The sequence below is a fragment of the Equus przewalskii genome, chromosome 2, assembly GCF_037783145.1.
Source record: "Equus przewalskii isolate Varuska chromosome 2, EquPr2, whole genome shotgun sequence".
Classification (NCBI taxonomy): domain Eukaryota; kingdom Metazoa; phylum Chordata; class Mammalia; order Perissodactyla; family Equidae; genus Equus; species Equus przewalskii.
In genome coordinates, this window is record NC_091832.1 from 57,703,825 (window position 1) to 57,716,577 (window position 12,753).

General features: G+C 39.5%; 1 protein-coding gene across 6 annotated transcripts in view; it reads right to left on the minus strand.

Moving 5' to 3' along the window:
* The window catches only part of INTS9 (integrator complex subunit 9), a 104,244-nt gene that overhangs the window by 15,566 nt on the left and 75,925 nt on the right, over window positions 1-12,753 (minus strand). For all 6 annotated transcript variants that reach the window (XM_008544014.2, XM_008544012.2, XM_008544013.2 and 3 more), the window contains 3 exons: window positions 8,131-8,242; window positions 4,806-4,986; window positions 1,526-1,586 (listed from right to left, as the gene is read on the minus strand). In XM_008544014.2, the coding sequence (XP_008542236.2) occupies window positions 1,526-1,586; window positions 4,806-4,986; window positions 8,131-8,242 (354 nt within the window). The remainder of the gene's footprint in view (window positions 1-1,525; window positions 1,587-4,805; window positions 4,987-8,130; window positions 8,243-12,753) is intronic.

Consider the following 12,753-nt stretch of genomic DNA (forward strand, 5'->3'; position numbering starts at 1 on the left):
TAACTGTAAAACAAATAAATCAACCAAACCCTAGACATATGTATCAGCACAGAAATCCCTAGCTTGGTGACATTTTAATAAACACTTCCATATTCCTATACACACATCAAGTAACAGCACTGCCAGCTCCTCAGAAATCCCCCTTTGTCCCCTTCCAATTACTACTGCCCCCACCCCTACCTCCAGGATAATCACTATCCTGGCTTCCGATACCACAGACTAGTTTTGTGTGTTTTTGAACTTTTATATAAATAAAATCACACCGTATCTACTCTCTTATCTGGCTTCTTTCACTCACGTTATATTTGTGAAATTTATCTACACTGTTGCATGCAATCAGAGTTCCTGTTCTCATTGATGTATGGTATTCCATGGTGCGAATATACCACGATATCCATTAAAGTGTCATGGGCATTTGGGCACACTTCAGCACCATTACCAAGAATGCTCTGAAGATTTTTGTGCGAGTCTTGTGGTGACATACCTACACATTTCTGTTTGGTGCAGACTTCAGGAACAATACTGCTGAGGCAGAGAGTATGTTATATGTTCAGCTTTAGCAGCTACTGCCAGTTTCCTCAAGTGGTTATGCCAATTTAAACATCCTTTTTTTGGTTTTAATATAACAAAAAATTCAGACTAATGCAATTGTCTGATAGTAAGAGAATGGTCAAAAATACCATAATATGTTCATATGATAGCTATGGAATATTAGGCAGCAATATAATGATACGAGGCACACAGAAAAATGTCCATGATACACTGTTTGGTGCAAAAAACAATGCAAACAAAACTGGGTATGTGGCTATATAAAAACACTCATCAGTTCTGTGAGGGAAGGGGGATTTTTCTCTTGTTTTAAATTGAAGCATAATTGACATATAACATTATATTAGTTTCAGGTGTATTGCATGATTCGATATTTGTATATACTGCAAAATGATCACCACAATAAGTCTAGTTAACGTCTCTCACTACACAGTTACAAAATTTATTTTTCTTGTGATAAGAACTTTTAAGATCTAGTCTCTTAGCAACTTTCAAATAGGCAATACATTATATCTCTATGATTTATTTATTTTATAACTAGAAGTTTGTACCTTTTGACTCTATTTTCTAAACTGAAATGTTATTATTTTCATCATTAAAATTTACCTCTATGATCAACACAACTAACTGGAAAGAAGACCTTGACAATGAATAAATCTGTTATGCAAAAGAGTTAGTAGTCGATATTAGATAAAACCGCTCCGCCAGTCAACAGAAAGATATTAGATAAAATCTCTCAGCAGTCAGTAGAACAGTGGTAGGTCATGAACTGTACAAACGCACTGGTAATATAATGTGTTAATAAGAGAAAGTAACAAATGTTGAGTTAGAGTACTTCACTGTCATCTCACGTGGGAAACAAAGGGCTATGCGAATTTACATAAGGAATTTTTTTATCTGGTGACCTGCTATCTCCAACCACATCCATTTATCAACATTTCTTTCTTGCTCTGACCCAATAATTCCATTTTCTTACCTCTGCATGGGGAAAAGGTGGTTCTGGGAGATACACCTTAGTCTGTTTGTTGTGACAAAGCCTTTTAAAGAGGAAGAACAACCAGCATGTTAGGCAGGGCACACATGGTCACTTGCTGCCATCTAGTGGTAGCAGTACAGATACTAAATCCTAAAGTTTATTAAGATTTTTCTGCCAGAGAATCTCACTGTGAATGAAAACCAGCATCTACAGAGTATTCAGGATTTAAGTCTCCTGTAAGCATTTTTTTTAACCTTTAAAACTCCTCAATACATTTTTTTCTTAAAAAATAATCTTGTTATTTTGGAGTAATTTTAGGCTTACAGAAAAGTTGCAAAGACAGTACAGAGTTCCTGTGTACCCTTCAGCCAGTGTCCCCTAATGTTAACATCTTATATAGCCGTGATACTAAGAAACTAATATAAGTACATTACAACTGATTAAATTTCAGACTTTAGTTGTATTTCACCAGTTTTTCCACTAAGGTCCTTTTTCTGTTCCAGGATCCAATCCGGGCTACCATATTGCATTAGCTGCGATCAATTTTGAGGAGAAAGTGATAGCCCTTCCTCAGAGACACAACTTTCTGTTTTGCACGCCCACTAAGCAGCACTGGTAACTCAATTGGAGAGCAACTACCTGTCTCAATCTAGACTCTGTGGATGTCTTAGGTAGTCTATGTTTTAAAACACATCACTTTATATCCATTTTGGAGGAAGATGTAAATATGGAAGATATTTATGGAGGGTTACTTTACAGTATCTAAACAGACACTAGTACTGTCTTTATTTCAAACTCAGGTGGAGAGACAAATATAATTTAAAAGTTATAATATAATTTAAAAGTTATTTAGATTGTTGCAAAGGATATTATGCTACATTAATTAGCATCAATATATAAAACTAAAATACTTGTCAAAAAAATCAAAAACCTAACTGCAATGTAGTATCCTGGACTGGATCCTGGAATAGGAAACACATTAGTAGAAGAGCTAGCGCAATCTGAATGAGACTGGAGCTCAGCTAACAACGTGCTGACGTTCATTTCTTAGTTTTGACATTCGCGTACGGCCACGTAGATGTTAACACTGGGGAAACTAAGTGGAAGTATATGGGAGCTCTCTGTGGCATCTCTGTAACTTTTCTGTAAACCTAAAATTATTCCAAGGTAACGATTTTTTTAAAAAACAAAATCAAAGACAAAATTCAAAAAGTACCAAAATGGGAAAAAATGTCTGCAGAAATACAACAGAGCTGGGTTCAAATACACAAGAAAAGTATAACACTTCTAATAAGTAAATGGGCAAAAAGGGAACAATTTACAGAAGACATAAAGATCTTTCTGGAAAGCAATCTAGATTTGTATAATGAACATTAAAACATATTTATACCCTTTGTTCCAGTAATTCCACTTTCAGTAATTACCTAAAGCAAAAGCTGTAGTCATATATACAAAGAATGATATTAATTGAAGATTGCTAAAAGGAGAAAAATTGGGAAAAGCCTGTCCGTCCAATAATAAGATAACAGTTAAATAAATTACACCATACACAAATAATGTACAAATGATGTAATAATGCAGTCATGCAAAAGTTATATTCTCAAAGATTTCATAATGCTCTAATCTAATGTTAACATTTTTAAAAGCAGGATCCAAAATCAAATATTCAGTATGAGCCCTACATGGAAAGAAGAAATCATTAGAATGCTGACAGTGACATCATTTCTGGACAGAGGGCTTATGGGTTCAGTTTTCTTACTGTTTTCTGTAAGTTTTTTTTTTTTTAATAGTAAACATGTATTATACATATATTAGAAACTAACAGATATCAAATAATGGAAACACCAAAACAACCCACTCTCATTTTAGCAGTCCTGAATTCTATCCGATCAGATATTCTGACGATAAGAATAGTGTGTAATGGGTGAAGAGTGGACTTGAAGAGCACACACAAGCTAGGACACCATCCACAGGGGCCCACAGGGCTGGGCCCGGGAATTTGCTTTCTCAATATTCTTACTGAGGATCTGGATGAAGAAACTCAGAACATGCTGATTAAATGTGCACATTATACTTAAGGTGGACTACTAATTATTCAAGATTACTTTCCTATGTTGGGGGGGAAAAGACCCAATGCAAAGGATAAAATTCAGTGGGTACCAATTAAAGTGACAGTTCTACAGACAAACATAAATAATATGCACATGGGATGGACAAGCCTGTCTGAATCTAAATACAGTTATGTGCATAACGATGTTTTGGTCAACGACGGACCACATACACGATGGTGGTCCCATAAGATTAGTACCATACGGCTTAGGTGTGTGGTAGGCTATACCATCTAGGCTTGTGTAAATACACTCTATGATGTTCACACAATGACGAAATTGCCTAATCATGCATTTGTCCGAATGTGTCCCCATCGTTAAGCGACTCATGATTGTACAGAAAAAAAAAAATCTTGACCACAATTCAAAGGGGAAGAAAAAATGTCCTTAAAAAAGTGTGCGGGGGGGCAACATATGGGATATGTTATGACAGAATGATGTACAAATTCCCTTTACATCCTAATTAGAAACTTAGTAGAATGTTGTGTCCATTAGGCTCCCAAACCACGGAAAGGGATTAAACACACCCTATACGGGTGTGCGCCGGCCCCATTCTAAGGCTTGATTAGGTCTACTGTAAAAGTTAGTCTCTTTCCCCCGTCCCTCCCTTTCTTTGGCCAGGTGAGTTAGAGTCAAACATGCACCTAAATAATCCTAAAAAGGTTCATGGACTTCATATTGTGTAATAATTTACCCGCCCTAGGATTTGATCAAACAATTTCCTGCTATGATACAACAATTTTGTCAAATATCATGCCATTGAAACGAGAAAAATAATATAGTTTTTCCTATCAGATTTGGTATTATAAACGTTAGACAATGTGAGCTTGTGCTTTAAAATTTGTTTAGCTTTTAGAATACAACTTAGCTTTGTAACAGGCAGAGAGGACAGCATGTGAGAAGATAAATGTAAACATTTTTGTTACTGATTTTGAAAGTGCTAGCTAAGTTAAGTCTTTATCTTTCCTCCTTTCCTCCTTCATAACTATTCTTCTCAACTCTAGCAATATAACTGATTTGGCTTTCATTAATACAATCTTTATCTCACAGACACGGAAAAACAACAAAATGAAAGTTTCATAGTAATGTCAGAAAAAAACAGGATCATTTCTATTCTAACTGCTTGAATGTGCTGAATCAGACAGAAGTTGTAGAGAAAAACACAGACATACCACTCAGCAAAAATCTGAGAAAACTCAAGTGAACTGTTAGCCACAGGGGAGATGAAGTAGAAAGGGATGTTGGAGAGGCCGGCCGAGTCGATGTATTGATACAGGCATTCCAAGAGGTCGTAGATCACTCCAGAAGGGTAGCAGGGGACCAACACGTTCCCTCCATTCCGGACTGTCAGCGCTAGAAAAGTTAAAGCCAGAAGGAAAACAAGAGTATCAAAAGAACAGTTTTATAAAGGTAGAGTGGAACTTTTAAAATAATATTTGGATTTCTTTCATTTCCCTACTTCTGTTTGTACTGTTCACTTCACCTGCTTCTTTTGAACAACAGCATCAGAGTGGGAGAATCCAGAGGCTGACAATCGGCTGAGTTTTTAATTGATGTCTCAGTTCCTGGGAATAGGGTGTGCCATTAAGGGTGTGGGTTTCAAAGGTTACCAATGGCAGCCAGGGTCAGGACAGACCCTCTAAGCTCCTTCTCCTTTTAGTTCCTGCTCAAAACTTTGCTGGGTCTGTCTCTGTGAAGTCTCTGACCATTGCTGAATGACCTATAAGGAAACAGGCCAAGTTTTTTTAAGATTGGCACCTGAGCTAACATTTGTTGCCAATCTTTCTTTTTTTTTCTCTTCCTCTGCTCTCCAAAGCCCCACAGTAGATAGATGTATATTCCAGTTGTAGGCCCTTCTGGTTGTGCTATGTGGGACGCCACCTCAGCATGGCTTGATGAGTGGTGCCATGTCTGTGCCCAGGATCCAAACCAGCGAAACCCTGGGCCACCTAAGTGGAACACTAGAACTTAACCACTCAGCCACGGGGCCAGCCCTGGCCAAGTTTTTCCATTTGACTCAGTTTAGTGGCATTTTCTTTCATTAAAGTTTTGTCTGTAAGAAAATCCTCCATATTTTAAATACTCAAAATAAATTATCAAACGAGGAATTACAAATATAAGTTTAGTCATATTAGAAGTTCTAACTGGCTTATAAAAAAAAATCTGAGTGCCCCCTCAAGTTTATTTTTTGTATGGTTTTTGAAACAAACTGAAACAAGCAGCTTTTGGGTATATAACTTGAAATCTCTAATGCCTTTTATCCTCCTCTGTTCCAAACTCTGACATCCAGGTTCACCTAGATGCTGTACTGTAAGTGAGCATAAGTGAGGCCATCTTGTTATGCTTCAGCCCCTCCTCTGTGTGACTACTGACTGCTCTGCACATACTCTGAAAAATTCAGATGCTCTCCTAATTTATGGTTTCATACTTATGTATGTACTCCCCGATAGCTTGATAATTTAAAACTTTGTTCTATGAGTTTCTCTCCAGAACAGACTGACCATAGGCAGGAAACACACCTACAAGGTATCCACCACAGCGGATAGAAGAATGGAACAATAAAAGACCCTGGAGTCTGTCATGCCTGGAGAAAACCCCCTCCTTACTGCCCGTTTTCCCTATACAACTGCCCCAAGATTCTGCAATCCTTGAAGATGGGTTTTTGAGACATTAGTCACCCGTCTTCCACTTTGCTGGCTATCTAATTAAACTTCCTTTCTTGACCTCTAACTTGTGATTAACTGGCTCAGATCTCGGCAGGCAGAGGGAGCCCACTGCTCGGTATCATACTTCGAGTACCGGCTGACTCACTATCACCAGGGTGCGGTACTGTGGAAAAAGACAAAACCAGTGGTGAGGGCTCACGAGGTCTGGCACTAGTCCTGCCTTCGCCACAAGCTACCGGGCCTCAGGTGAGCCTCTGCAACCTGGCCGGCCTCAGCTGCTTTACTGGTTATATGAGAGGAATGAACTACATGAGTGGCTTTCAAGCTTTAGTTTGAGTGAAAATTGCCAGGGAGCGTGCTGAAAACACAGCTTTGCTTCTGGGCCTCTCCCCTCTCCAGAGTCTGACTTATTAGGTCTGTGGTAAGGCCCTCAAATTTCCACTTTTAATAAGTGGCCTCACTGATCTTGAGGCAAGTAGTTAGTGGACCTCAGTTTGAGAAACAGTGGCTTAGATGTGAGGTCCCTTTCAGACCTAAAGTTCTTTGAGTCTAAGATTCTAGATTATAAACAAACATACAAACAAAAGATTCCATTTGAGACTAGTCCAATAATTTTTCCAGGGTAAGAATAAATTACCTTGGGCTTAATAACAGCAAAGAACAAAAAAAGCTGATGACTATCGGCATGGCCAAGTGAAATTTCAAAGGAGAGTGCTTTCTGTGTAAACGTAAGACGACGACTGTTTCTCTTCCCCAGAGCAGAGGTAATGTCACTTACACTTGCCAGGGGTGCAGGGTCTGAGCTCACTAACTCCTGTTTGGTAACCGTTCTCAACTGAATGTTTGCGTTCCCCCCCAAATTTACATGTTGAAGCCCTAACTCCCTATGTGATGGTATCAGGAGATGGGGCCTTTGGGAGGTAGCTAGATTTAGATGAAGGTGGAGCCCCCATGACGGGATTAGCGCCCTCAGAAGAAGAGGAAGAGACACCAGAGCTGCTTCTCTCCGCTATGTGAGGATACAACAAGAAGGCGGCCATTTCTAAGCCAGGAAGAGGGTCCTCACCTGGACAAGCTCATCTCAGACTTGTCAGCCTCCTGAACTGTGAGAATAAATGTCTGTCGTTTAAGCCACCCAGTTTATGGTATTTTGTTATAGCAGCCCAAACTAAGACAGTAACCAACCTACACGATTCTAAAAGAAAGGCAGGATTTTTAGATTTTTATTGACAATTACATCCAAAGAAAAATAAATTTCTTCCAGGTAGGAAACACCCCACAAGTTTCTGAATTTAGTCTTCCCTCAAAAGAAGAAAAAAATAACATCAACCAATTATTACTGGGGGAAAAATACAGCTCTTCAGGGTATCACTGTTGTGAATTCAAAGTATACAGTCTTTTCTGTGCTATTATTTGCAAAGCAAAGACGTGATTCTAACCTTCTTTGACAACTGCCACCCTCTAAGTACCCTTGCTCGGCCACCAAATCTCACCTAAAAGCAAGGAGATTAAACAAGAATTTTCTGTATAAATCAAGTGAGAGAATATTGAGTATTTGTTGTATAAAGTGGTAAAAATTGAAATTTACCGTCATAACAACAATTCTTACTGCACCTTCAGATTTAAGTTGCTTAAGAATTGCTTTTGTTGACCAGAGTAGGTTTTGAAGGATGAACAGAAAGTGTAGGAGTAAATGGGGGAAAAGGCCTTAAAAAGGAGGCATCAGAGGGTCTGAATGTGAAGGGAAGGGGGAAAAATACCACAGAAGCAAGGTATCAAAAAATAAATTTAAAACATATCATCCAAGTTAAGATGTGAGCTGCATACATACCCAGGTTGCTGCAGAACTCTCCCACCATGCCATCTGGGTTTGCAGTGGGAATCTGGGTAAGGCCTGTCAGAACGAGAACATCGCTGTTTTTGAGAGAAGCTTGGTCCATGGGCTAAAAAAGCATAGAGAGTTATGCTTAGTAATTTAAAAAGGAATGTCACCTACAAGTAGTAAAGGAGAAAGAGAATAGAGACATCACTCTTTCTATCTCCTACTCATCATCAAGTCCTCTTACCTCCTCTAATGAAAAGTCTGTCAGTGAACACTGTTGCCCAAGAGGAATGGGGAGTGACGGGCAGAGGCACGAGGGTACTTTATGGAGTGATGAAAAAGTTCTGTCTTGAATGGGGTGGTGAGCACATGATCTCAAAATTCATAGGATTATGCATTTAAGATTTTTGAGTTTCACTATATATAAATTTTACTTCAATGAAAAAAAGCATATTTCTATAATGCTTTGCTCCTTTCAAAATGCTACCTCACATCATTGGTAGTTCTCAATCTTCAGGGTGCATCAGAATCACCTGGAAGGTTTGCTAAAACATGGATTGCTGGGCCCACCCCCAGAGTTTCTCATTCAAGTCTAAGGTGGGCCTGAGAGTGTGCATTTCTAACAAGCTCCCAGGAGATGCTCTTCATGTTGGCGTGGGGATCACGACTTGAGAACCACTGCACAGCAAAATTTGATTCTCAAAACAACTGTGCAAAGTCTATGAAATAAATGTGAAAATACAGAAGTTGGGACTCGCAGAGTCAAGGTGATTTCCCCTAAGGCTCAGCGGCAGAGGAGCCAGGCAGAACACTGTCTTAGGCAACAGAGACACAAAGCCTCCTCCAATTCCAGGACTAGCCATGTGACCCCAGCCAAGGCTCCAAGTTGGGTTTCTTGTAAACGGGCATATTTCTTTGAGGATTTCTATGAGTCTCATGAGCAAACACACACGATCTTCTTGTGAACTATGAAGTCTTATGGTGCACTATTACATGATCCTTAGCATGTTGTGTTTTTATTTTTACCCAGAAAAATTTGAATTTAATTTTGATTGTTGTCAGAGCATTTCAAAAAAATGCTACCATTTCTAAATAAATTGAGATTCAAACTGGAAACAAAAATGAAGGGCCATGGATTGAGATGCTGGAGAACTCACAAATGTTTTCATTTTGTAACACACCTTTTCCTCCGTTTCATTTGATATACTTACTGGAACATTAGAAGAAAAAAGCAAAAAACATGATTTACGGAGAAGCCTTATCCCTCCTTTCTCTGTTCCACCCAGATTTCCCAATAAAGAAATAAAATTCCAAATAGGAGCACAGTAAAGACCCACTGTCTGTATTGTTATCTCTGAGAATATGTGCTTTTTGATGTATTTTCCTTTAGCATTTTATACAAGCATGGATATATGGGATTTGTTACTTTTTACATAACATGATTGTGGTTATATAAGCTGCTTTATAACCTGAAAAACCTGTCTTTACTGTGGATACAGAAAAAGTACAGTTGTGAAATTGTGGTTATATAAGCTGCTTTATAACCTGAAAAACATGCCTTTACTGTGGATACAGAAAAAGTACAGTTGTGAAAATTATATTGAATAGCTTCTAATTCCTATTTGCAGACACACACCAGTGCATATAAGAGCTTTCCCTCTGCTTGGGCAGAACCCATCTATCTATTTGCACTTCTCCATCAAATATATACACATTTTTTGTTTCCACAAGAGGAAGGAAGGGGCAGTGAAGTGTAGTGGTTTACGGTGGCAGATGTGTAATGAGCCTGGGAATGTTCACTGTGTGTATGCACGAAACAGAAGGAAACCAGAACAGTGACAAAAGGGACGAAGCTTTGTTGGGTAGCATATTTAGCTTAAAATGACAACAATGTTATCAGGATATTATTATAACAAGCCACTAATGATTCACAGGGTTGATGGGGAATGGGAGAATTCAGAGGGCCTAGGAACGCCCTGAAATGGTATATACAATTCTGTGTGTGCCTATGCACATTTTTTCATAGATTTAATCGGGTTGTCCTATGGGGCCATGACCCCCAAAAGGTTAAGAACTACTGAGCTAAATGATAACATATAATAGGGAGCAAACACTGGCCCTGAAAACAATATTATCTCTGAACCTCAGCAATTACCATTGCCTTCTCTTGAAAATTAAATGCCCTTAATAAATAACAAAGGCAGCACTACAATATGATACCACTGAGTTGGAAGTTACGAGATACTTCATGATCAGGTCAGACTAGATGTTCGTAATTTTAGCCCTATAACTCGGAGACATTTCTTGTTCATTCCCAGGGTTACTGTAAAGAAGCAGGCTTAAAAGGCTTTTAGTGACACTCTCCAAACCAAGGTGACACCACCAACATCTCCATTTCACCACCAAAGGGCAAATGTATATATTACTGGCGTCAATGGCCACTCACTGAGTGCTTCAAGTGGGAACATTTTGCTTGAACACACAAAAACAGAAAATTCCATTGTGTCCAAGAATCAAATAAAAATACCTTACAAAACTGACAGTCACAATCAAGCTTGTGGAATAGAATTTGGAAAAACCTTAAGCCCAAGGATGCTGTGGCCATTGTGTTGGTCACATTGCTGGTTGATTTTCATTGGACATTTTGCACACAGCATGAGAAAAAGGAGAGCCAGTCTCTAGGCCCCAGAAGCTTACAATCTAATTGAAAGCAAGTATGTATAATCAAAAAAGGGGATTGTTGAAAAAGCCATAGAGAACAACACAAATTTCAAGAGTTTGCGCTGAGTTTATGTATATGCCAAGTGGAACGCAGACTTCAGAGCTGCACCAGGCCAGGTGAGGTTACTTGTGCATGGTTTTTTGGCAGATTAAGTTTTGGTTCTAGTTTTCTTTCTTTCACTAAGAAACTTAAGACTCAATTTAAGACAAACCCAGGTCACCACCTTTGGAATGCCTCTGTGACACTGCTTCCCTCCCCCACACCAAGATGTCCCTCGTACATGTGCCCCCATGGCCTCCCATACTTTCCATCCCAGCACTAATCCCATGGAATCCTAATCATCCCTTTACTCATCTGTGTTTCCCACAGGACTAGGAAGCTCCCTGAGGGCAGGATTTTGTATCCTAATTCCTAGTAGAATGCTTGGCACACAGCAAGTACTAAATAAACATTTGCTGAATAAATGAAAACATGACAAGAACATGTTCTGGTAGGAAATGTGAGAGCATTCCATGATGGAAAATAACGCACTAGAAGTCAGGAAGGTGAGAATAAGATGTCAACTGTGGGAGGAAGGCTGGGGAGGGCAGAGGGCAGGAGAAGGTGACCTGTAGACGCCAAATGAATTTACTCGCTAGGAAGCAAAGTCTACTTCGTAGCTGACAACAGAGATTAGTAAAAAGAGAGAAAGTATCACTGGTAAAGGGGCAAAAACCCAGAATCATGAAGACTGAGAGGGTGAGCAATGAAGAGCCAAGAGCCTGAAGCAGGAAAATGACATTTTGGTAACAATGATTACAGATGACAGCTGAAGGAGGGGGTGAGGCCAAACACAGAAGGAACACTTTGAAGGCCTCTGTAACAGCCCAGACATAAGGAGAAAAAAAATTTCATGGCAGTTGAGGAGACGGAAGAAGCAGATCTATGCAACTTCATAGAAAACAATTAATAGAGATTTGGGAATGGAGTGGATACACAGGATAATGAAGAAAGCAAGACTTTAAATGGCTCCCAAATCTGAATCTGCAATGATTTAAAAGAATAAAGGCACAGTAATAAGTTCAGTGTTGGCAAGCTGCAAGCATTTTGGGAGTAGCAAGACAAATTTATTCTGAGAGTAAAAGATAAACAGTGGAGTATGAAGTATATGGAGATTTTCTAGGTGTCTTCATCTAAGGAGTTAATAGGAATGTCAGCTTATTTAGAGTGAGGAAAGAGGAGTGGGCCTAGGACTGAGGCTGGAGAAACACCATAAATTCAACGGGAGAGGAGCAAACAAAAGAGCAGGACATAATGCAGTGAAGAGCTTCCCTACCTGTGAGAACGAGGAGCTCGGGAGAGACAACAGACAGCGCTTCCGCCCTATAATACGGCAAAAGATCAAGTAGAACAAGAAGAGGAAAACAACAACAACAAGCTTGCTCCAGAAGCCGAGACCAGAAGGAAGTTCAACAAGAGACTGATGAACAGTGTCAACTGCAGCTGTGAGATGCTGTGGAGAATAGAAAAAGTAAAAGTTTGGCCAGAAACTGATCACTGTTGAACTAGAGATGTGAAACCAGATCCGTGAGGTGAAAGAGGCAAAAAGCCAGGTGTACAATTGAGTTGCACAAGGTGAACAGGAGAAATCTCATCACTGCTAAGAGAACGAGAACACAGTAGTCAGGCGATGAGACAGTCAGAGCCCACTCTTCCACGAGCTCCCCTAAGCCCCAGTGGGAAGTCTGTGATCCTCGTTCTGAGTCCCACAGCACTTCACAGTGGATTTCTAATCTGACAGAATTGATCACTTGCAGGAACAAAGTCCTGTATGTACCCATCTTCCTCCATTACTATAACTTCTGTAAATGTAGTACCTACTCATCCATGTTCCCCTTACAGCCTAGTACATTCCACTGTCGAAAGTAGGG